The following is a 27,221-nucleotide window of genomic DNA, read 5'->3' on the forward strand; positions in this document are numbered from 1 at the left end:
CATGACACAGTGGACAGACCTGGCACTGGCTAGTACGTATTGATGTATGAATATCTATATACTGTATGTATGTCGAAGTTGACTGTTACCATATATATTAACGCACTAGCGCAGGGGATAATTAAATCCTTTCTGGCCTCACAAATTGTCTCATGCCATTGCTGGGACTCGAACCTATGGCACCGAATCGCTAGATTGTAGGTATTGTATTGATGTATTGATGTATGAATATCTATATACTGTATGTATGTCGAAGTTGACTGTTACATACATAGATATTAACGCACTGGCGCAGGGGATAATTAAATCCTTTCTGGCCTCACAAATGGTCCCATGCCGTTGCTGGGACTCGAACCTATGGCACCGAATCGCCCGTAAAATGCAAACTAACCACGATGCGTTCTGAGCTATCCAGAATATCCATAAAAAAAAAGGATGCTGTTTAACTCAACCACATGCATGGGGCCTACAATTTGGTGTCAGTGTAGGTGATAATATTTAGCAGTTTTGGTAGGTGATAACATTTAGCAATTCTGGAAATATATTTTACGTAAACTATTTTTATGTTCATTTTATATGAGCATTTCATTGCCTGTTGGCTGTAGCCGGACTGAATGTAGGTAAAAGTGGATGCCTCCAAAATTGCGGAAAGATTTTAAAAAAAGAAGAAGAAAAACATGGCTGACGAGCGGGAACAAGAATTAATGTGTTTGGTAAAATATTAAATAGGTTTTTGCTATATTATTGTTTCGTGTACGTGAATGTATTTTCGAATCAGACTGATCATGCCAGGGCTAGCTATGTAAATGTGGTCAATACGACGCTTTAAAGTTTAATTACATTGTGTTTGATGTTATCGTGGTAACCAGTAATCGGTTTTTAAAAAGTTTTGGTTGATAGGCTAGATTGTAATTTTAACTTACATTAAATTTCAGTTACAAATCGAGAAAAGACTTCCAAACGTTCCAACATACTTTCTAATACCATCACTAACCCTAGACCTAACACTTTCGTTTTTGACGGGCGCGAGCGCTATCACACGTGACGCCCGCGAACGGGCGTGAACCCCCGTCAACTCAATCTGACAGGCCCGAAATAGCACGCCCCAAAATTGAACAAATCTCACTTGTATTATATTTTTTTAACTCTGCCATTTTAATTATTTATTGAATCCATTGCGAGATAGTAGTCCAGTGATAAAGTGCTCACTTGATGCGCGGTCGGTTTGGGATCGATCCCCATCAGTGGGCCCATTGGGCTATTTCTCGCTCAAGGCAGTGCACCACGACTGGTATATCAAAGGCCGTGGTATGTGCTATTCTGTATATGGGATGGTGCATATAAAAGATCCCTTGCTGCTAATCAAAAAAGAGTATGTAGCCCATGAAGTGGTGACAGTTGGCTTCCTCCCTCAATATCTGTGTGGTCCTTAACCATATGTCCGACGCCATATAAACGTAAATAAAATGTGTTGATAGTGTCGTTAAATAAACCATTTCCTTCCTTCCAATCCACAATGCCACAAACCCTTCCATTCTGTTCACAATGAATGTCCTAGAATACTTTTTATCAATTGAAACACGATTGGTTGGTTATCTTTACACTGAGCCAATCAGGTAGGAGTTCACTTATTATTAAGATCTCATCAGTTTTGTTTTGTTTAATTTCGTACAATGCAGGTAATGTTCGCGAAATTTATTTTACACTGTTGTCGTTTTGATCATGTGTACAGAAAAAATAATAGGTGCGTTGTCCAATAATTCTATGATGTGTACAATGTTTATACATGTTGATATCACAGTAAACGCGTACACCAACAAAAAACTAATTTAGTAAAGCAGGTTTTGTTTTTGTTAATTAATAGCAATGCGATGTATTCGCACATTTCTACTTTCTGTTTTACGATACTGCCAAGTGATTTAAAACCAAGGACATTCATTGACCTTGGTAGAGTCCGATTTCTAGTACATGTGATCAGTTGACGGGCACCTGAAACAAACATACATCGATTTAATTTCAACTCAGTAATTCGAATTTACCGAGTGTAAAGCATGTCTATTTGAAAATTAATTTTACATTAGAGTTGTGTTTTTTTATGGGTTGCTATGATTCGAGTTAGTAGTATAATAAATCGTCATTAAATGACGATAATGAAAGTTAATCCTGCTTGTAAAAAATGTATATTTATAAATATTGCAGTAAGATATATTTGGGTAGAAAACAATAGATGTTTACATTTTCTCTGTTATGACATTATTTTTTTTTTAAAGAATTTGCAGGTACAGAACATGTATATTATGATATCATGATAAATGTAATAACCCTATGCTATGTGGTTGTTACACTTTTAATTTCTTTTTAGTTTAAATGATTTACAAATAGGCCTACTGACATTACTTTTTGTAAGAGTTTTATTAGACATTTTACAGTTAGAATTCTTAATAACAATACCATAGTTGTTAAATGTCAGTTCACATTCAGTTCACAGGTTTGTGTCCATGGAGAAATCATATCATTCTGCGATGAAGACTAAAATTATTGTACTTGTTTTAAATAAGTGGGCAATTCTGTGGTGTCGGACGTACATTCGGGAACTTCAGCCAAGCATTACATAAATGTACAAAAAGTTCCACAACTTTTTATTGTTATACATTGTAAGAACCAACTAGGGTACCATTATTATATATAAACTTTATTCCATCCTTATGTAGCTTTAGGTGTACAGGGGAAAATATGCACACAAACTTCAATTTTTCACCCACACATGGTTATGTCTAATTCTCTGTGTTGTGTGAGGGCATATTAGAAATATTGTGTCCTATTCCTATAGAGTAGATGTTTATCTGTATATCAGATGTAAAAACTTTGTGTTTTAATCACACATGTGTGTTTTAATCACACACTAAAACAATAGAGATAAACATGCTGGGTGTCGGACGTACATTTTTTTGGTGTCGGACGTATTTGTGTGAGATACAACTTTACAAGTTTTGTAAAACAGTCATTATAGTTAACAAACAAGATGATATTAAAAACAAAAACACAGTTTGAGCTAGGATTTATTATTTTTGTTTGAAGAAAATGAAAAATAGTTACTAGGTGCATCACAGGAGGGGGTTCAGGAGGTGGGGATGAACCGCCTCTTGGCCATGTTTTTTTTCTTTGTTTTGAAAGAATTCTTAAATATTAGCCATAAACAAAACTAGTTCAATGCAAATTAAGACGAACACCATTCAAAAATTCAAGGTAACACCTATGACTACATGGGGTGGGATAGGGTGGGGGGCAAAGTGGCCACCTTGTGACTACTGTACACCCACAAATGACAAGTGACACAAGAAAAATTGCCACTAGCTACATGTATGACTATGAGATGACAGCAACACAGAAAAATTTCATTATTCTAAAATTAAAGGCATATAAGATGGGGGTAACTAGCTGTGGCAGCCCCCAGTGACTAGGGACCTGAACAAGGTGCAAATGATATATTTTAATATTTTTGCATTTATTTGTGATAAGTAACTTTATATTTATTGATTCCACACGTAATCCCTGTAAAATTACCTAGAACATTTCAAAATAGTGAAGTGCTGCCAATGAATGTAAAAGTGGTTTCATCAAATGTGACGTCACAATTACCATGTTAGTTGTGATCCTCTACAAATGTTCCAGTTTGTATAATTCTGGCAGTAAATGCAATGACTGGGTTTGTTATTTTATTATGGAGATGAACAGTTAGCTGAAAGTATTTATTAATTTTTACCTTTTAAAACATAATAACACTTTTGGCGGGAAACTGCCTTTTGCACACTTTGATAAATTCCTCTTAATCCACTTATATGGATAAAAAAAATTAATACTGGTATTCATAATTGGCTCTAGTTATAAAAAATGTCTCTTAAAATCATACTGGCATTGCATAAATGTCAATACTTTGCTTCAAAATTGGAAAAAATAAACATGTTTTATGGTGTCGGACGGCGGACGTACACTATAACAGCACCACAGTAGCATGGCAATTGTTACATATTCAGTAATTGTTTTTATATTTTTTAATCAACCATATAAAATTAACATTGCATCTCAGTTAGTAACATTTTACAACCAGTTAGCAGAAGTGGAGATTAAAAAATGTTATATTTTGGTGTTGGACGTACACACGAGTAACAGATGTAAATATTATGGATAAAAGTCTGCTTGAAATATAAATTTGTCTTTTATATATTATGTCAATTAACAAAGGACATGTCTGGCATTATTTCTGTACAAAGATTTTTATTTCTACTCGCTTATGTATAGAAAATATGCTGATAAATGTGTTAATAGAAATTTTCTTAAAATATTGCTGCATCCATGGTTGGTGCATTAGTTGCATTATAAGTGACTAAAACACATCTACTGAGAAAGGATTAATGTAATATTGGACACTAGAGATAATAACCTTTCAAATGATACCAAACTTGTCTCACTTGAATGAGTTTCTAAAAATGACCTATTGGTTTACTTGACCACGGAATTGCCCTAAACAGAATAAGCACAAACAAATCAGTTTCAATTCTTTATTCATAAATAGTCAACAGATTATCATGATTCAGAATTTTAATGCAACATGATATGTATATAATATATAAGAAATCGATAAATGTGTTCATGGTGTTTCTTTTTCTTGTGTAAGACTCAGGGTTTCCCCAAGGGCGTAGCGGTCCGACACGTCTTGGTCCATAAAGTAAGCGCTTTGGCAGCGTGGAAGCGCCTTAAATCAGTTGCCGCTACGCCTTGATTTGAAGTGCTTTAGAAAAACAATTTTCACAAGTACGAGCGTGGCAGTCGACTACCTCTTGCAAACAACTTGTGTACCAGTATATCAAGCACACCTAATCACTGACAGGTAAAACACTTCTTAAATACCTAACAATAGACCAGTCGTCTGCTCACAACTGTTGTTTAGTAATTTTACCACATCTACTAGGACCGCTAATCTGTCAGGAAGGCGCTTACACGTAACAGGATTCCCGTGCCGAGCAATCAAGCTTCAAGGCCGATCAAAGAAGATCCCATTGACAGAATCAACTGTACCATTTAATTGAATAAACAATAGGTGAAGCACTTTTTAAAGGTACAGTTAAGTTGGCAATCAGTCATTTCTATCCTAACACCCCCTTCCCAAAACTCCCACACTGAAAACATTCAAGGCTCGTGCTGTCGGTAGCCAAATTAGCCATTGGCTAATTAAAAACTATTTAAAAAAAAAAGGCTAATAAAATTGGCAAGTGGCTAAAATTTTGGCTAAACCATTTTCTATCTTCTGATGTGAACAAACTGTTACATAATCTATCTGACAGCTCAAACATAATAATAATACCAAATATTCAATTAGGCTATTAGCGTAATAGCGATCTCGCGACCGGTAACAAGAAAATCCAGAATACAGCATATTTTAATAATCACTGTTATTAATTTTAATGGCATGCATTCGACATGTATAACGTTTTGTTTGTTTTGTTGTTGTTGGTTTTTTTTTAAATTTTGTAAATGGAATATACTGTGAAGTCGGCATTCTTAGCCTAGGTATTTTACAAGCAGAAATCACAACAGGCATTTAACACGACGCAGAAATCAACAGCAACAACATGGCACAAGGTATGAAATTGTTGGGGGTGGGGAATTGATGGGCTACTTTAAAAAAAAGTTTTTAAAAAGAGCACGATTAGCTGGATTGAAGGCAAACACTTAACTGTTTTCAACTCACTACCCCACTTATAGTGGCTTGATTTGTGTTATACTGATGTTAAAAATGTAAGCGCCTTAAAAATATCCTGGGGAATGGCCTGATACTGCAATGGCCCATTCCTTCATCTTTGAGAACAACCATCATATTAGTTAATTTAGGATATTTATTTTGAAAACACAAAACATTAACTCTTAAGATATTTCATTTAGAAATCATTACTCCTCAAACTTAATCATGTTCATGGTTGCAATTCCACTTGGTCTCTTGCCTCCAATTCTGATTATTTTGAGGGGTGCGATTTTTCCCTCCTGCATTTTCACCATCTTAAGCATTTTGAGGAGAGCGATTTTTAGCACTCCTGGGTTTTTCAAAAACAAAAGTCTAACCTAAGCCTGAATGAACTGAATGCTGGATCACTATCAGAAGTCTTGTCTCCAAACCACATTGATTACAAGTTGAATCATTGTAAATGATTGTTAACACCTACTTGCACTACAATAAATTGCTCTCCTACTTTTAATTACTGTTATATTCCTCCCACATTTTGTCCAGACAGACATTACATTGACAGATTCCACATACTAAAATGTAACCATGTCACGTTGCTGATATCTCCTAGGACAAAAAAGGAGCAGGACATAGCACTTGCTCTATGCTCGGTCGGTCCGGGATCGATCCCTGTCAGTGGGCCCATTGGGCTATTTCTCATTCCAACCCGTGCACCACGACTGGTATAAAGGGTATGTACTACCCTTGCTGCTAATCGAAAAGAGTAGCCCATGAAGTGGCGACAGCGGGTTTCTCAATATCTGTGTGGTCCTTAACCATATGTCTGATGTCATATAACCATAAACAAAATGTGTTGTGTGTGTCGTTAAATAAAACATTTCCTTCCTGGGACAAAAAGCATGTGATTTTGTGCTGTCTGTCATTTTGCATTTTTATGGAATATTCTTCAAGAGGGTTGGAAGCTTCCGAAGTATGTAATATAATTAATATGTCATTAATGATTGGCTATTCCATAACACGTCATGACGTTACATAATGTCACATCTTTCCAACCCTCTTGGAGAGTATTCCACAAAGAAGCAAAATGGCAGCCTACATGCTTTATGCCCTAGGACTAGGGGATTTCAGCAAATCGATATAGGTGACATGTTTACCATCTAAAATGTGGAATCTGTGCCATGGCAATGGTTTTTCCATGATTTCTATCTGAACAAATCTTGGGGACATCTCATAGTAATGAAAGGTAGGAGAGTAATTTATCATAGTTGTTAACAATGTGGTTCAGACTTTAGTATTAAAAACTAAAAAATACAGTTTTTAAATTTGATGCCTCAGACCTTTAGTTAGATTATTTTGGAATTCACTTATAACATTAAATGTTGCCAGCTAGTACTAGTACACACACTACAAGACATGACCCATCACCACCTGAAATTCAGTCACCTATTTGTGTTTTAGACAGTACTTTTTAATCATTTGGTCACTGGAAATTGACAGTTTTCAAAACGGTGAAGTATATCCCAAGATTCCTACATTTAAATACATTTTTAATCAATTAGATAGGGATTTGCACAACCACTTTTCGTTCATTTTTAATTGGTCATAAACTTGTACAGAGTCTGGTCTCTTCCTGTCCAGGGGCGGGACTTAGCCCAGTGGTAAAGCATTCACTTGATGCGCGGTCGGTCTAGAATCGATCCCTGTCGGTGGACCCATTGGGATATTTCTCGTTCCAGCCAGTGCTCCACAACTGGTGTAATAAAGGCTGTGGTATGTACTATCCTGTCTGTGGGATGGTGCATATAAAATATCCCTTGCTGCTACTCGAAAAGAGTAGCCTATGAAGTGGCGACAGCGGGTTTCCTCTCTCGATATCTGTGTGGTCCTTAACCATATGTTCTACGCCATATAACCGTAAAATAAAATGTGTTGAGTGAGTCGTTAAATCAAACATTTTTTTTTTCTTTTTCTTCCTGTTCAATGACAAATTAGCAAATTGCTAATTTTTATACAAAGTGGCTACAGCATTTGGTCTTTGGCTAAGAAAATATTCCTTTAATTAGCCACATTTTAATACTTTGCAAGGATATACTCCATTTGTTTATTTTTAATTGGCTAAACCAAAATTCATTCCATTATGACTCAATATGAGCCCCAAAAGTGCTCTCTCCTTTTTTGTTCAAACTTCAGTGAGATTGTCACACGCAGAAGCAGCCTGAGATGGAAGTATATTGTGTGTGTGTGTATATGTGTATATATATATATATATATATATATATATATATATATTACTAGGTTACTGCATATTAAGGTGAATCGTTGTCCAGGGCACATCTTCCTTATCATTTCATAAGATCATCAAACCTTGTACAACTTGGAATGGTGGTGTGTCGTGAACCAGTACTAAGTGATTGTGACGTACTAGGCAGTATTTCTGCCAGGAAGAAATATTTGGTTATGGCACTATGGAATTGAATACAGTCCAGGTCTCATGCGAGTCAAATTCATAGAGCGAAGTCACTTCTCTCTCAAACTTTAGAGAGGGCGAACTTTTTAACAGCAGGGAGACTTGAATTTTTAATCCAAAAAATAAAATATGCAAAAAGACGTTATTTTAATACAAGTGTAACTTTTACAATCAGTAATTTTTTTATCGTCTGTACTGCTAATTGATGGATATATGCTCTATAGTTTTGGGGTGGGGTTTTTTAATCGCCTTTCCACATGTCGCATTCTTTAGAAATAATGAAATGTAATTGAAAAGCACTAATTTAACCGTTTAGAGTTCATTCTCTCGCAAGATTGTCTTCTCATTTCATTCAATACCTACACCTACTACGGTCAAGCTTAGATTACCCAGAGGCAATTAAATGCGTTGCACAATAACAGTTTCTTAATTGATACACTGTGGAGTTGTCAGACTGAATGGGTACAAGTATCCGTGAAGGTGTGAAAATTGCTTATCTGCGACACCAATCCGCTAGGAGAGGTTTGCCTTGCCTGTACTATTTTATAATTTCGACATCTCTTTTGTGTGTTGAATTTATTCATTATGACAAAGACTACGTAAAACTAGTTGATTACTCCCCGCACATTCGACCTATCACTACACTTCAACAGTCAGTAGCACGTTTAAGCCAACTATTAGTGCCAGACACGGGTGTTGTTTGAGCTAGACCATCTATCTGTGAGCCTGTCGCATGATTTTGTGGCGCTAGTCTCTCTTCAAACTCTCAGACACTTCACACTAAAGTATTATCTATGAATAGGTGTTCCTAAAGTTATTCACCATTCATCCGTGATTGTTTACATTGCAAGTGATGGCTATTTTTAAAAAGGCGACACAGTTTTCGCCTCACAGTGACTAGGACGGTGAAGTCAGGCTGGTCAGAGCGAAGTTTGGGCTCACTTTGCCCGGTTGCGTGAGCCCTGACAGTCACAGTCAACAGGGGTTATGGGGGTTCTCTGCCAGAAAGAAAATGGGTTAAGTTTAAGGTTAGTATTAAGATTCATAAAAAAATTATACATTAATGAATACCGGTAGAGTAATTATTTTTGTCAAAAAGTTTACTTTTTTAAAAAATCTGCAAAAATATTAGGGTATGGTGCCATACCCATTTTACCATCTGGCCTAAACCCTTCCTACATACATGTACTTTTCGCAGATTATTGCACATTAAAAGAAATCCTTGTAGTGGTGTTCTAATAATACATGTAGGTTATAACCGAAAAATTATTACTACGTAACTGACCTACTTTTTATGGATTCCTGCACATTAAAGGGAATCCTTTTCCAGGACATATATTCCTTACTACTTCAAGCAGTCCATCAAACATTGTATGCAAGTACAACATGGGATGACAGTGTGTATTGACAGGGCTTCTAGATTGTTTTTAAAATCCACTAGCCATGGGATCAGTGATTTTTTTAATTTACTAGCCACGATTAAAAATCCTCTAGCCCTACTTTACTTTTAAGTTAAAACTAAAAGTTTACTAAGTAATAGTAATAATCAGATATGTCACCTAAAGAGGGAGATAAAGCTTTAAAATACTAACTTTGAGGGGTTGGGGTGGGGTCAGGATATTTATATTTACAAAATAGACTTAACTGCAACATTTTGACAGAAAAAATTCACTAGCCGTCAGGCATGACAATAGTAGTTATTTACTAGCCCAACATTGAATATCACTAGCCATAGAAGCGAGGCTACCATAATCTAGAAGCCCTGGTATTGAATATCATTACTGTTACCTAATTTTAAGTTTGTTGCACATCAAAATAAGTTCATATGCATTTTGAAAACTCTTGGAAATTTTTTGAATTGATCAGCAAGTTTTTCAAGATCTTAAAAGTATTAGAAAATCAAGGATTTTGATGTGGGCTATATGGTAAAGTATGGAAGTTTGTGTTTTCTGAGAAGTACATGTATATAAGAAATAAAAGTTAAAATTTGTTTTGTATAATGATACTATTACAGCACATTGATTAATTAATCATCGGCTATTGGATGTCAAACATTTGGTAATTCTGGTACAGTCATCAGAGAAAACCCGCTACATTTTTCTTAGTGCAGACATAAAAGCACATACCATGTCCTTTGACCAGTTGGTGGGCACTGGTTGGAACGAGAAAAAAACAATCGGTTGAATGGATCCCCAGGGGTGGTTTAATCCTGAGATGCAAACACCAAGAAAGCACTCAACAGACAGGTAAATCCCACCTTCCTGTAAGAAGTAATGAAAACTGTATAGATCTATAAATTATATACTGGTGCCCAGCATTGTTTTCTAGTTGTCTTCTTTTACCTTTTTTTAGAGCGTACCCTGCAGTCATGCAGAAACACCACATCCATTATGGGGCCTCGGCAATCACTTGTTTGTTTTCCCAGGTCGGACTGAACAGCGACAGCCAGAACAGTGGGGTTTGTAAACATAATTAAATTTTGATTACCAGCAATTACTTATCACTCTGAAAATGTATTTCCCATATAGATCATTTTGTGTTACTGGGAAAACAATAAGCTCGTAACGCACGATTTATACACATATCTCTTTATACATACTTATTAGTCCCCTACCGGTTCAACTGGAAGGGATTATAGGTTTCTTCTTCTCCATCTGTCTGTCTGTCTGTCTGTCTGTCTGTCTGTCTGTCTGTCCCACATGTTTTCCAGATGTGTTTTGCAGAAGACTATGAGATATTGAGCTGACATTTTGTGTATAGCTTTATCATGTACTGTTACAGATCAAGTTTGACTTTTATGGCAATTTACCCATTTTTGACGAAGTTATGGCCTTGAACTTAGGCAATGTGAAAATTGGTTTTCCGTACTTTTGTTTTGACGTACCTGAAAATATTGAGGTGAAATTTTGTATATAGCTTTATCGTGTACTGTTACTGATCATGTTTAACTTTCATGGTGATTTACCTACTTTTCACAGATGTTTGGCCCTTTAAGTTAGGAGATATGAAAAATTGTTGGGTCAGGTAGGGGACGTGCATAGCTTTAGCAGTACTCTCAAAATGCTTGTTAAATCTATGAAATTGAGAATGTAGATGACAGATGGCTTGATTGATAGACTTTTTGAAATATTATTTTTGTTCACTGGGTATTGAGGATTTTCAGTCTTTATTCTGGTTTGGAAGCATATATCAAGTAACAGAGTGAAATAATTGAATCAGGTATGTGATTTTTTAGATAAGTTTTTTTAAAGGTAAGGGGTTGAAGAGGTGGATCTGACGTGCAAGGCTAAACCATTACCTTTATTTTTATTTGATGTATCACATCCCTATTGAATGTCTTCAGTGTTGTGTATTATTTCACTTTAAATACTAATGTATAACAGTATGTTATTAGTATACACATATTGTTTGTTTTAGAAACGCGTATTGATGAGAGTTCGGAAATATCTGATGTTAGATGGATCACAGATAGGCATGGCCCCATTACGAGAAAACTGGTAAACGAGTCACACAGTGAGTACCTGATACAGTAGACACACCTGAAATTAGTTAGACACTGATCCTATTCCTAGTTATTGGGCGGGACGTAGCCCAGTGGTAAACTGGTGAACGAGTCACACAGTGAGTACCTGATACAGTAGACACCTGAAATTAGTTAAAGACACTGACCCTATTCCTAGTTATTGGGCGGGACGTAGATCCCTTGCTGCTAATCGAAAAGAGTAGCCCATGAAGTGGCAACAGTGGGTTTCCTCTCTCATTATCTGTGTGGTCCTTAACCATATGTCCAATGCCATATAACCGTAAATAAAATGTGTTGAGTGCGTCGTTAAATAAAACATATACTTCCTTATTCCTAGTTATTAGACCATGCAAAAAGTTAAGTTTGTTTTGTTTAACAACACAATTAGAGCACATTGATTTATTAATCATTGGCTATTGGATGTCAAACATTTGGTAATTCTGACATATAGTCTTAGAGAGGAAAACCGCTATATTTTTTCCATTAGTAGGAACAGATCTTTTATATGCACCATCCCATAGTCAGGATAGCACACACCAGAGCCAGTCGTGGTGCACTGGTTGGAATGAGAAATAGCCCACTGGGGCCAACGACGGGGGGGGGGGGTGATCCCAGACTGACCATGCATCAGGCGAGAGCTGTATCACTGAGCTATGTCCTACCCCTAGGCCATACAAAGTACTGTTTATTGCAGGGCTTTTCCCCCCATTAAATTACACATTACATACAACTTCTTGTCTTAAAGAATACCACGATTACTCCTCTTTTGTTTACTTATATGTATTCAGTATACGTTTATTTACCTTACAATGGATTCAGCCTGCAGTGGATTTTGATTGAGCTGGTATGAAATTTTTTTTTTTTATATAAGATGCAGAAAGCAATGACTAATAGTGAACTCTGGTATTATATAAAAAAAAAAAAAAATTCAACATCAAGATCATTTGATTTTAGTTCGGTTTTTATCTATTTCCAATTTTAAGTTTCAGGCATACGCACATGCAAATGCACACAAACATACACATATACACACACACACATATACACACACATACACACATAAATACATATATACACACGCACGCACAGATACACACAAACATAGACACGCATGCATACACACACGTCTCCTGCGATGGAGATTAATGATTAGTGAGAGAGAAATCAATGTAGTTGTAATACACTTTCCCATTAAGCCATTACAACTAAGTTTGGGTGGGACCTGATTCCGAGACGCAAACCCAGTATTTACCAGTCTTAACCCTTACAACACTGAAGCAGGTAACCCAGATGAGCTGGTATTATCTACACAGTGTTCTTAATTAGATCGTTTATAACATGCAGGAAGCTGGCCATCAATCTAGTTTCTTTAAGAGTTCACCTGTCACATCAGAAATCTGTGAATTCTACAACACCAAACGGCATATGTTTTTTGGTTTTTTTTTGCAGTAATCATTAATTCTGGGCGAGGCATAGCCCAGTGGTAAAGCGCTCGCTTGATGCGCGGTCGGTTTGGGATCAATCCCCGTCGGTGGGCTCATTGGGCTAGTTCTCGCTCCAGCCAGTGCACCACGACTGGTACATCAAAGGCCGTGGTATGTGCTATCCTGTCTATGGGATGGTGCATATAAAAGATCCCTTGCTGCCAATCGAAAATAGTAGCCCATGAAGTGGTGACAGCGGGTTTCCTCCCTCGATATCAGTGTGGTCCTTAACCATATGTCTGACACCATATAACCGTAAATAAAATGTGTTGAGTGCGTCGTTAAATAAAACATTTCCTTCTTCTTCTTAATCATGAATTCATGAAAATGTGCCTATTTTAAAACAATACAAGCTGAGATTTTATTTCCAGATATCTTTGTGATGTTGCAAGGTCAGGTTGCCAGCCTTCCAGAGTCTTCACCACAGATTCAGTGAGTCAGGACATTTTTAACATTTTTGTTTTAATATACCAGATATTATCTAGTCTATAATAGTCTTTCTTTATCAAAATGAATAGCTTCATTATTTGTATATATTAACCAAGCTGTGTTTTTATGTGGGGAGTGCATAATTTTTTTGTGATTTAAAAACCTTTATGATGTAAAAAGACAAGATATAGATCTATATTACTTTTCTGACGGTTAAGGCATCATTTTATGCATTAATGTTTAATATTAAAGTTCCGCGTTTGAATTAATTTCTCATAAAGTCCTAGGTCAATAAAACTTGGTTTGTAGTTGCATCTATGGATGTTAATCACAGTGCTCTGGAAAAGTGATCAGAAATTCACTATCTGTGGATTTGTCGAACCCTGTTGATGGCTTGGCTGGCTTGAAATTGCAATTGACAGTCAGACTTAATACCTTCTTGACTTTGGAACAGATAGTTACAGTACTGGGAGGTGTAGAATGAATCCTGTTTCACTGTGTGTTGGTTTATTTTTCAGATTAGTAAAAGCCAGTAGACTGTATCGTTCTGTTTTGAAGGCCTGCTGTATAGAGCTGCATCGTCTCGCAGGTATGTGCACTGTCGTGATATGCTGAACAACAGCTATAATTTTACACTTTAATCGTAACATATACCACTTAATTAACTGGACACTGCAAAAAAGCTGTTCTAGTCTAGTGAGTAACTATGTTTCCATTTGTCTATGCGTGCCGCAGTTACTTTTGTCAGTGTTTTTTTGGTGGTGGTGGGTTTCATGTCTATCCTGAACTGGGTTGTATTTCCAATTACTGTTTTACAGTTATTCAAATGTTTACTGGGGATATGGAACTCTGTGGTATTTTTTTTTCTTCATAGGGCATAGAACTTAGGGTATGTGGTTGGGGGGGGGGGGGGGGGGGGGGTACAGGCTTTCTGGTCTCTTGATAATCTTAGCAGCCTTGGAAGGTCTTTTACTATAACCTATAAAAAAAAAAAATTTTTTAAATGTATCCATTAATTTCAAGATTTTAGTCTACGAACCCTCTGGCAGAAACCTTTTTGGGTGAGGGTGGGGATTTGTAGTGGTCTTAATTTTTCTAACATAGATGGCTTTGAAATAATGATGCTAGGTAAGTGTGTGGCACAACGTTGTATAAATTCATCCTGCAAGACCTTTCTACAGTTACCCAAAGGTTTACCACTGAAATGGGATAAAACTTGGTGGTAGAACACTCACCTAAGTTGGGATCAACCCCTCTCAGAGGACACTCCATAACTGGTAAATATCAAGAGCTATGGTATGTGCTGTCATGTCTGTAAGAATGAATATACAAGATCAGACCTGTCAACCTTTAGTCAAGAGAAAGCAGGAGGTGTGTGTTGAAAAAGCAGGAGATTTTGTCAAAAAGCAGGAGATTTTTTAAATTCACACAATTTAACCCAAAATCGCAAGATTTAAAAAAAACATTATTACAATAAGTTATATGAATACTTTATATGAATACTTTATAATGTCATATATACTTCTTAACCTTAGATCTTGGCATTTTTTTTTTTTAAGTTTAAATATTATTATGATTTAATACATATTTAAAAAAATATATAAATTTTATCCAAAAATGTTAAGAACATGAACAAGAAATAAAAATTTTAATTAGTACATTTACTGTATTACACTTACAGGTTGCGTTACATTATCATTTGTGGTTAGTGTACCTAAGTACCAAAGACAAATTTATATAAATCTTATAAATTAATATTCAGTTTTTACTATAACGAGGAACGGTGGCGTGGTACTTATTTAAAATCATTATAATGATGCAATAAACATTGTATTTTCATTAATCATAAGTAAAACCTCATTACGGACATCGTGTGAAATATACCGGAATTATACCCATTTCCGTGAGTAACTTTTATGTCAATGTCAAACACAAATTTTTTTTAATTGTACAAAAATAATTTCTTGAAGTGTACCCTTATAACCAACATTTTACCGCACAAACATACAAAATTAACTGACACAAGTATGTTTATACAGCTAATTGGTCTTTTCGTTGTCTTGCTGTGACATGTGATTTTAACATGCATGTGTATCGCGGTCAACTCGGGAGTCTGGCAGTTCAGATTCGTCATAGTTGCATTATGTAATCCAGTGGGAAGACATTTTACAATTCAGAGGTGTTATTAGAACTAAATTGGATAGTTTTGTTTTTTTATATGGCAACACTGAATGTCAATACACAACCTGTTGAATTAGCGGCAACACGCTTCGTAGCCATTACGATGACAACAAACATTATAATAACACGTCATTTTATAAACTCCATGTGCTTTTTTAACAATATAAATAGGCTATCCCACAATTCTCACTTCGGCAAAGGTTAAACAGTCGGGACAATTCGGCCTGTTACATTCTCGGAAACCGAAAGTAGTCGACATTTTCCGAATGAAAAAAAAAGGCAGAGTTACTTCCCTTCTGTTATTTTGACAAAAGAGGATCGATATTTTTTTTTATGCTTACAAAAATGTCATTTAACAGGAGAAACTGTCTCCCGCACAGGTGAAAGGAGATTTGATCAAATACTGGGAGACTCCCGCGGAATCCGGGAGGGTTGACAGGTCTGCAAGATTCCTTGTGGTTATTTGGTAGGTGTAGCCTATTTGGGGACAGCAAATGGCTTTTCCTGCACTGTGTCAGAATTACCATGTGTCAAATGTGACATTGCTGGGGTAAAATGCTCTGAAATATTTGTGTCCTTTCCAAATGTTTAGCACAAGATATAGAGAATTATACACGAGTGGCCATTTGATACCATTTAATATGATTTGTCTTTCGAGTTGTTTAAATACATATCTATAATTGAAAGTAAGTTGAATACATATTTAAACAAAAAATTGTAAAATAAATAGTGTTTAACAGACAAAAATGTACTATTCATTTTCATACATGTCTTATACCAGTCCGTTTTAGCAGTGTTCTCGCTGCTCCATTTAAGCGGGGCGGCCCGCCCCGCTATTGCATTTTGCCACCCTCCTTTCACGTTCTCCGCCCTTCTTTATTTTTCTGCTCCCCTCTTTATTTTCCTGCACCTAAATCCGCTATTTCCAAATGCACACTTTTTTCCGTACATGAAAAACAACAATCAGTCTGCACACTGGACATAAAGGAAACAAGCCGCGTTGTGTATGAAAAAGCAATTGACAAAACATTTACGACAGTTACTGTAAGATAATTTAACAATATTTTTAACAGCCTCTATTTTGTCCCATACCTGTATCCATTTGTATGTTTAATACACTCAATAAAAGTTATGTTTTATTTGAGCAATGAAAACATTTTTATTTTTTACGGATTCGGTAATCTCCGATTTAAACTCACTTATTTGGCGCCAAATTTGTCATGTGATCAGAATGGTTGTTCTGTCTTTTGTTTCCACTAACTATCATCTGGTATTTTGTCCTCAATTGCAGATATAATTTGTTGTAACTGATGATTTTTACTTTCTGTCATTCTGTTTATTGAGCAGTTCTTTATAAAATATTGTAAACTTTTCATTTTGGGGGGGATATCACCGCTTATAAAACCAATGGAAGTGGTAGTGTTTTATCATTAAAATCATATATCTTTGGTGCCAAATAATATATACACCGCCTTTACAAAAACGAAGCTACAAACATCTTTATTGTTTTTCGTATATCTTGAAATCATTATTAAAAATAATAATATTAAAACTTTGATCGGTTCAGCAAAACTGGAATTGCCTGTGAATGTCAGATCGATAACATTTTCGGATCAATTAAAAGACGAGTCTGCTTGTATTTCGATAAACCTTTTAGCACTTTTTTTTATGCAAAATAAGGAGCATGTCTTTCTACAAAGTCTACCGACACAACAATATGGTAACCAAGCTCTCCCCCCCCCCCCCCCCCCCTTTTTTTTTTTTTTTTTTGTTTTGTTTTTGTTTTGGGGTTTTTTTTAAGGTGTGGTGCCGTGCGGCCACCCTCCTTTAATTTTCACCCAGCGAGAACACTGTTTAGGTTAACTGTTATGTCACAGAGCTATCAGTTTATGGTCATGCTTATTTTATTGAATGGTATGTCTGTGGCAACTGGGTCATCACCTTGGAGAAACTAATCATGAGACTCACAAGTGAGTTACAGATGTTTGTTTGCTATGTTACAGATAACATCATGGATGATATTGAGCACACCATCTACACCGAATAGTTACAGATGTTTGTTTGCTATGTTACAGATAACACCATGGGTGATATTGAGCACAGAACAGTTACAGATGTTCGTTTGCTATGTTACAGATAACACCATGGATGATATTGAGCACACCATCTACACAGAACAGTCACAGATGTTTGTTTGCTATGTTACAGATAACACCATGGATGATATTGAGCACACCATCTACACAGAATAGTTACAGATGTTTGCTATGTTACAGATAACACCATGGGTGATATTGAGCACACTACACAGAACAGTTACAGATATTTGTTTGCTATGTTACAGATAACACCATGGATGATATTGAGCACACTATCTACACAGAATAGTTACAGATGTTTGTTATGTTACAGATAACACCATGGATGATATTGAGCACACTACACAGAACAGTTACAGATATTTGTTTGCTATGTTACAGATAACACCATGGATGATATTGAGCACACCATCTACACAGAATAGTTACAGATGTTTGCTATGTTACAGATAACACCATGGGTGATATTGAGCACACTACACAGAACAGTTACAGATATTTGTTTGCTATGTTACAGATAACACCATGGATGATATTGAGCACACCATCTACACAGAATAGTTACAGATGTTTGCTATGTTACAGATAACACCATGGATGATATTGAGCACACTACACAGAACAGTTACAGATATTTGTTTGCTATGTTACAGATAACACCATGGATGATATTGAGCACACCATCTATACAGAATAGTTACAGATGTTTGTTATGTTACAGATAACACCATGGATGATATTGAGCACACTACACAGAACAGTTAGATATTTGTTTGCTATGTTACAGATAACACAATGGATGATATTGAGCACACCATCTACACAGAAGAGTTACAGATGTTTGCTATGTTACAGATAACACCATGGGTGATATTGAGCACACTACACAGAACAGTTACAGATATTTGTTTGCTATGTTACAGATAACACCATGGGTGATATTGAGCACACTACACAGAACAGTTACAGATATTTGTTTGCTATGTTACAGATAACACCATGGGTGATATTGAGCACACTACACAGAACAGTTACAGATATTTGTTTGCTATGTTACAGATAACACCATGAATGATATTGAGCACACCATCTACACAGAATAGTTACAGATGTTTGCTATGTTACAGATAACACCATGGATGATATTGAGCACACTACACAGAACAATTACAGATATTTGTTTGCTATGTTACAGATAACACCATGGGTGATATTGAGCACACTACACAGAATAGTTACAGATGTTTGTTTGCTATGTTACAGATAACACCATGGATGATATTGAGCACACTACACAGAACAGTTACAGATATTTGTTTGCTATGTTACAGATAACACCATGAATGATATTGAGCACACCATCTACACAGAATAGTTACAGATGTTTGCTATGTTACAGATAACACCATGGATGATATTGAGCACACTACACAGAACAGTTACAGATATTTGTTTGCTATGTTACAGATAACACCATGGATGATATTGAGCACACCATCTACACAGAATAGTTACAGATGTTTGTTTGCTATGTTACAGATAACACCATGGATGATATTGAGCACACCATCTACACAGAATAGTTACAGATGTTTGCTATGTTACAGATAACACCATGGATGATATTGAGCACACTACACAGAACAATTACAGATGTTTGTTTGATATGTTACAGATAACACCATGGGTGATATTGAGCACACTATCTACACATAACAGTTACAAATGTTTGTTTGATATGTTACAGATAACACCATGAATGATATTGAGCACACCATCTACACAGAACAGTTACAGATGTTTGTTTGATATGTTACAGATGACACCATGGATGATATTGAGCACACTATCTACACATAACAGTTACAAATGTTTGTTTGATATGTTACAGATAACACCATGAATGATATTGAGCACACCATCTACACAGAACAGTTATAGATGTTTGTTTGATATGTTACAGATGACACCATGGATGATATTGATCACAACATCTACACAGAACAGTTACAGATGTTTGAGATGGTTCAGCTCATCTGGAGTCTGTGTGAAATTCTCTTCATCGACACTGCTCCAGGTAATTGGATTAGTGTCATTTCACTTGGAAATTATTAGTCCCCTACCAGTCCAACCAGAGGGCACTATAGGATTCATCTCCGTTCGTCTCTCCCACATATTGTTTTCTTGCCCACTGAACAGGGTTATCCAGCTTTTGAACGGTGCTAGAAAAATCTGTCTGACCCTAGGGCTAGATAAATCTGTCTGACCCGAGGGCTAGACGATTTCTACATACGGGTGACGTCATAACTCGTGGTTTTCAAAATTCTGTTTGCCATTTCACATTGTATCTTTGTTTTAAGAATATTTAAACAAATTAATATTAAAGTTTATATTTATTGGTAAGTTGAACATGACATATTTATGTCGTTGCATGTTTCATGTGAACTGCCATTCTGTTACACTTTCAGAAATTAAAAGTTACAAATTTCAGAAGGTTGCCTATTTGAATGCCAGTTTGAGGTTAATACAATACCAAATATAATTCTTGTGAAACGGGGCCCATGGCTGTGGCTAGCCTAAAATAACTGGGGTTGCGGTGAAAAGAAAACATCCCGGGGCACAGTAATATTGGGTTTTCTCCAGTTAGATAAAAATAGCACTACTTATTTCATGAGGTATTGGGTGATAACTAGTCAATGGTGCATGATGGTGACATTTTGTCAGTAAAATGTTTGACCCTTGTTTCACTACTAGATATTTTAGAGACATATGCATAGTGCCTAGTTATGGCCCTGGGCCTATATTTTCGAAGCAGTTGTAGCACTACGAAATCGTAAATCCATTGTAAACTATGGTGAATACTGTAGTGACGTCATAGCTTACGATGGTATTATGATATCATAGCACTAAGATAGCTTTGAAAATATGGGCCCTGGTTTCAAATTATTAATGCCATGCTCCATCAGTGTATAATCAAAATAAAAGAGCTAAGCCAAGGTTTATTTTCATGTTGATTAACATTATTTGTGTCACTTCCAGATAGAATGCCACGACTGGTATGTGCTAACCTGTCTATGGAATGGTGCACATAAAAGATCCCTTGTTACTAATGGAAAAATGTAGTGGGTTTCCTTTTTAAGACTATACAAAATTAACTAAATGTTAGACATCAAATAGCCGATGATCAATAAATCAATGTGCTCTAGTGGTGTCACTAAACAAAACAAACTTTTAACTTTTTCAGATGGAATGGTGATTAACCAGCTAGTGGACTGGATTCGCTGGCACTTCACGAAGGGCAAGACTCAGGCTATGGAGATCATGCGTGATGACGACCAGCCAGACTCACAACCTGATTACTGGGACACGGTGCGTTCATCTGCGTCATAGACCAGACATTGAGAAATGGTGTAGCCCCCATCTAATCACACCTTGGTTGTTTTTTCTCCCCACTACCTTTTATTTATATTTTCCTGTCACCCCATAACACAACTCACAGACACCTTTCACCTATGGTCTGTGTATTTTTTAATACATGTGTTTTGAACATGTTTAGATGAAACGGGAAACATTTTCTCTTGCAGGTTTATCGTCTGTTGTTACAAGGAGATACGGACAATGCGAGGAAACTGCTTTCTTTACACTCACTGAGTCAGTCGGATGCATTCACAAGTCTTGATGTTCTGCTCAGGAAGATGCCACAAAGTACCGTGAGTGACACTGATATATGTAGATCCTTTTGGACTGTAACCTGGCCTCTGTTTTAAAATAATACACCTCTACCCTCACCCCCAAGTCTAGTGGACTGGTTCAGATATCCTAACGGCCAATGAAAAGACACAAGAAAGAAGGAAAAGTTAATTATGTGATCTGAAGAGGCATGCCCAAATGCAGTGGAAAATTGTTGCCATTCATTGGCTATTGGTGTGTTTTCACCAATCAATAGTGATTTTTTTTTTTCTCTTTTTTTTTTTTTTCCATTAAAATCTTTTATGAGGAAATACATGTACTTTAGAGACATTTACAGAGGTATATACCCAAATAAAATTTGCATAACAATCATGAAATGTGAAAGTTATTTTCATTATGAATCACAACATGTGTGGCAGATCTACTACTTAAATAAGGTACCCATATGTCTAGTCTTGAAGTAATATTTGCTGTTGGGCATTTCATTTTAGCAATATCAGCATGTGACATCAACTGCAGAGTTTGAGATGAGATGGCGCCACTGGCGTGATGAATGCAGTCGACAGATGGAAGAAGGGCTGTTTGCAGCATACACAAACTTACAAACAGTTGTGCAGGTAGTAAACTCTTGAATGTTTTCAGTATTTACTTTTAATATGACAACATGTTAAAAAAGGATGTCATTGTATTTATTTAACCTGTAGACAGTGATGTAGATATACACTGTACCAGTAACATGTTTAAAATGGACATTCATGAATATTTAAGTACACACATTTGGAGTTGTCAATACTGGCCGCTTTACATAGTGGATAAGCCTTTAGGCTTAAATGTGGTAGGTACTGTGTTCACATCCTGATACGGGTTCTCACCCAAGGGATATTTTAATGGCTCAATCATGCCTTGTGTTTTAAGACAGACTATTTTCAATGCACAGCATTGCCCCGGTACATTGCCAATCAGGCAGGCTATCAACCCGCCAAGTCCAAGATAATGTTAAAAAATAAATTTTCCGCCCTGAAACACTAGGCCTGTTGATGGGAGTGTATACGGTCACTATACTGACATCTCTCTCACTAACCCGTATCATACTATCCTGGACAAACGGCCAATATTTTTATAGACAAAATTTTGTATATGTACTGTTACATATCAGGTTTTCACAAATTTATGGCCCTTGAACTTAGCCTAGCAGATATGAAAACTTTTTGGGCCCAGTAAGGGACATAAATTGCTTTAACAATACTCACAGAATATATGGTGTTTTTTAAAAATTGAAAACAGTAACTTGCTCTCTTAATTTCTAAACTTTAAAAAAATAGATATATCTTATATTAATAAATACTAGAGGAAAATTATTCTTTAATATTGACTGCAGGCTTTTAAATTTATTGACTATTTTATTTTCTGTTCCAGATACTGGTGGGGGATGATGCTGTATTTACGGAACTGCAGCCTCTCTGTGAGACGTGGTATCACCTGCTGGTTTCTAAACTGTTGTATCAGAACCCAACAATCCGCGCCCAGGATCTTCACTTCCATGTTGAAGTTAGTGCATTTCAAATTCCTTTGTTTTTATTAAAGTTAAAAGGTTGGGGGTTTTTTGTGGGGTTTTTTTGTTGTTGTCTTTTTAGCGACACCATTAGAGCACTCATTCCAGCCAGTGGACCACGACTGGTATATCAAAGGCTGTGGTATGTATTACCCTGTCTGTGGGATGGTGTATATAAAACGTCCCTTGCTAGTAATATGTAAAGAGTAGCCCATGAAGTGGTGATAGCAAGTGTCCTCTCTCAATATCTGTGTGGTCCTTAACCGTATGTCTGATGCCATATAACCGTAAATAAAATGTGTTGAGTGAGTCATTAAATAAACATTTCTTTCTTTTTTTCCATTAGAGCACATTGATTTATTAATCATCCTATATAATACATTTGGTAATTTTCACATATACTTTTAGAGAGGAAACCTGCTACAATTTTTCATTAGTAGCAATCTCTCTTTTATTTGCACCATCCCACAGACAGGGTAGCACATACCTGGCGTTTGATGTACCAGTCGTGGTGCACTGGCTGGAACAAGAAATAGCCCAATGGATCCACTGACGGGGATCAATGTCAAACCGACCTCACATCAGGCCTTTTACCACTGGGTTACATCCCGCCACTGCTTTTATTAAAGTAAAGGTTACTTAAATGGGAGATAATAAAAAAGCTTTTACTATGACCTTCAAAAGTGACAGAAAAAGAACTAGACTGAAGTGTTTTTATTGTAATATTTTAATATTTAGCAAAATGGATTCATTGATCGAATTTTGAAAGCTGTTGTATTATCTATTTATGCATATAAAGGATCCCTTATATGTATTACATATCCTTTTTTTTATTATTAATTATTTATTGGAATAGCCTTTGTAGTGGCAGAGTTTCCTTTCTGTCACCAAATGTCAAAATGATCATGTTTAACCAAAATAACCATGACTCCAAATAGCTTAATAGTTTAAAATGTACTTTCCTTTAGTCTACATTTCTTGATGTCAGAACCAATTTAATTTTCTTTATTGCATGTTTGTGTAAATCCTGTAGTTTTTGTGTGTGTTTTTTTCAGAATTGTGTTGAAAGTTTTTGTCGAGATGGTTTCAGAATTGGGGAACTGGACATCATTTTGCAGGCAGCCATTGAGTTTGATATCCATCAAGTTATCAAAGACAGCAGGTTAGAACTCAGTTCTAACAGTGTTCATATATTGTATCTAAACTATAGATAACATGACACAAATGGGAGAAGCTAAAATCTCTATTTTTGCGTGCTAGGGTACTGGTTAAAAAAATTACTGACTGCATAATTGTATCCACGTTAATACAATAACCATAATTAAAATGTTTTGAGTGTTGCATTAAATAAAATATTCCTTCTAAGTTAATACATAGTAGCATTTGTGTTCATCTCTCTCTCTCTCTCTCTCTCTCTCTCTCTCTCTCTCTCTCTCTCTCTCTCTCTCTCTCTCTCTCTCTCTCTCTCTCTCTCTCTCTCTCTCTCTCTCCTTAAGTAACATAGAAAGACGTATTATTTATTGTGAATTTGTTCTTTTGCAGTGCTTTCCTCAGTATTGGTAGCTGGTGGTTTGTCAGTCACTTGACGGACATTCTACAACACTGTGGACAACTTGACAGCCACGTACTGGCGTTAGTGGTTTTATTTCTAATTTTACTTTTTTAAATGTGTGACAACTGTTTTGCTATAAAAGTGTAATGATGTTTATTCAGCTCTCTTGTAAATGAAGTTATAAATTTTATAAATATACTAGACTTTCTCTTTAAGTTAATTAATAAGTACTGTAAATCATGAAATTAATGCCAGCAAGTAATTAATGCGAAAAATGCGGCGAACACATCGACACAATAATAACTTGACGCATTTTGTTTAGTTTCATTCCCAATACAAAAAATGTGCAGGATTTTACTATAATACTTCTCAATAAAATAAAACTTTTATAATATAAAGATGAAACAAAATACACAAACAATTTTTGTTAAATGTCTTTTTGTGAATACTTCAAGAATCTTTCTTTCGTTTCGATGTTGCCATTCTATTTTCACTTTCCTGGAATATCATAGCGGTTATATAATACAGTGATGTTCCAAATGTTTTGTTTTTAAAAAGCTCATTTTGCGATGTGAGTATTTTTCAAATTTTCTTACATTTCTGGATTACTGTATACATTTAAACTGTTTTGAACATTTGTAAAATTATAATCAACAAATTGTATTACTAAATATATTCCTTCAAAAATGAAACAGTAGAAAATTATATAACCGCAACCAACAATCCGTGCGTATTTCTTCAAACCATTTGGCTTGACTCTGTACATGTCATTTAAGTTAGACTGGTCGCAGTTGTCACTGTTGCAATATATCACATTTGTTAACGTCTATTCCTGTGCTGCGCATCAAGTGTATAAAATCAGTCTAAAACATTTGTTAGAATAATACGTTTGCGTTTGCGTGAAATATTGTGCCCTGTAATAGCGACCCGTTTACGTTTTATTCCTACTGGTGGATTAATTAGAAGCGATCACCACACAAAAGTGCGAGGCATACCCTTAACAATAAGGTGTAGTTATACTAATTACACTACTTTAAGTAATTAGGGCTTCCTGGTCGACCCACCATGCGATCAGCTTCAGATTATGTAGTAGCTGTGAAAACAACTACTGACTTCTTTTGACATGAAAGATGAAGCCCAAACAATATAATAACAACACAACTGTGGTTTTTATGTGATGTGGACTTTTGCCCGACACAATAATAAAAATACGCATTTTTGTTCACTCATTTATGGACGCAATAATATTATGACGTATTAATTACATGATTTACAGTATTCTAATAATTTGATGGGCCTGGATTTTTTTTTAATGTTATAAAAAGTCTGTTTTATTTAACGACACCACTAGAGCACATTGATTTATTAATCATCGGCTATTGGATGTCAAACATTTGATAATTCTGATTTATATTCTTATTAGAGGGCAACCCTGTTACATTTTTTCCATTAGTGGCAAGGGATCTTTTATATGCACCATCTCACAGATAGGATAGCACATACCATGACCTTTGATAAACCAGTCATGGTGCACTGGCTGAAATGAGAAATAACCTAATGGGCCCATCGACAGGGCTTGATCCTAGACCGACCATGCATCAAGCGAGCATTTTACTACTGGGCTATGTCCGCCCTTGAATGTTATGTAGAAAAATAACAATCTAAAATTGTGTCATTTAGTGAATGTCATATTAGAGGTTTCAGCAGATTACTAAAACAATGATTATCAGTGTTCTAGCAAAAGGAATACTTTACCGAAATTTATACAGATTTTTATATAAATAGGCGAGATTATGTGCAATGGCGTAGCCAGCATAAAGCATATGAGGCGCTTGCCTCATCTGGAATTTCCCCAGATTTATTTTACTTTTCCCATGACACTGATATTTATTTTACAGGTCTGGGTTTATCTCTGCATTTTTTCCTCTATGGCTATGCCCCAGATGTGTATATAAAACTTTTTGTTGTTATTGTCATGTTGCAAATTAATAAAGTCATGGAAATGTCATTGCACAAAATACCATATGTACAAAACATTCTGGAGCTCTAAGCTGGTATTATATTTATCCTCTGATAGGACACAGAATTATAAAAGTTAGCATTCAAGTGTAGGTTTTTGGGTATCTAGTTATTTGATTTTTTTTTTAAAAATTTTCAGATTTGGTTCGAATTTGCGGGAGTATTTGTTGTTGGAATATGCCTCTAGTCTTATGTCACACAAAAGGTAGGAATGATAAGTGGCAGAATAGATGTCGATGGACTTTATAGTTTTCTTTTTTTCTTCTTTTTTCTTGGTTTGTTTTTCTTTTCTTTTTTTGCCAAATGTAATGATTGTTGTATGAAAATGTAAAACAAAAAGTGTACCATTAGATGATTCAATATTGACAGATGTGTTGTACAAGATATAATATTTGTCAAGACGTTATAATCTGGGGCCTAATTCACAAAGCTCTCTGAACCTCATCTGTAAAAGTCTTTTTATAATTGCTGTGCGAGATCACAAA

The 27,221-nt window shown here is 35.8% G+C and overlaps 1 protein-coding gene across 1 annotated transcript in view; it reads left to right on the forward strand.

Moving 5' to 3' along the window:
- Positions 1 to 676: 676 nt before the first annotated feature.
- LOC121380145 (nuclear pore complex protein Nup85-like) overlaps positions 677 to 27,221 on the forward strand; it is a 48,542-nt gene continuing 21,997 nt past the window's right edge. Inside the window, exons 1-13 of the mRNA XM_041508932.1 lie at positions 677 to 713; positions 10,560 to 10,665; positions 11,625 to 11,720; positions 13,586 to 13,646; positions 14,162 to 14,232; positions 19,887 to 20,000; positions 21,168 to 21,292; positions 21,508 to 21,633; positions 22,105 to 22,230; positions 23,030 to 23,161; positions 24,221 to 24,327; positions 24,708 to 24,797; positions 26,876 to 26,941. Coding sequence (XP_041364866.1) covers positions 678 to 713; positions 10,560 to 10,665; positions 11,625 to 11,720; positions 13,586 to 13,646; positions 14,162 to 14,232; positions 19,887 to 20,000; positions 21,168 to 21,292; positions 21,508 to 21,633; positions 22,105 to 22,230; positions 23,030 to 23,161; positions 24,221 to 24,327; positions 24,708 to 24,797; positions 26,876 to 26,941 — 1,256 coding nt within the window. The 5' untranslated portion in view covers position 677. The remainder of the gene's footprint in view (positions 714 to 10,559; positions 10,666 to 11,624; positions 11,721 to 13,585; positions 13,647 to 14,161; positions 14,233 to 19,886; positions 20,001 to 21,167; positions 21,293 to 21,507; positions 21,634 to 22,104; positions 22,231 to 23,029; positions 23,162 to 24,220; positions 24,328 to 24,707; positions 24,798 to 26,875; positions 26,942 to 27,221) is intronic.

Source organism: Gigantopelta aegis, chromosome 8 (assembly GCF_016097555.1).
Source record: "Gigantopelta aegis isolate Gae_Host chromosome 8, Gae_host_genome, whole genome shotgun sequence".
Classification (NCBI taxonomy): Eukaryota; Metazoa; Mollusca; class Gastropoda; order Neomphalida; family Peltospiridae; genus Gigantopelta; species Gigantopelta aegis.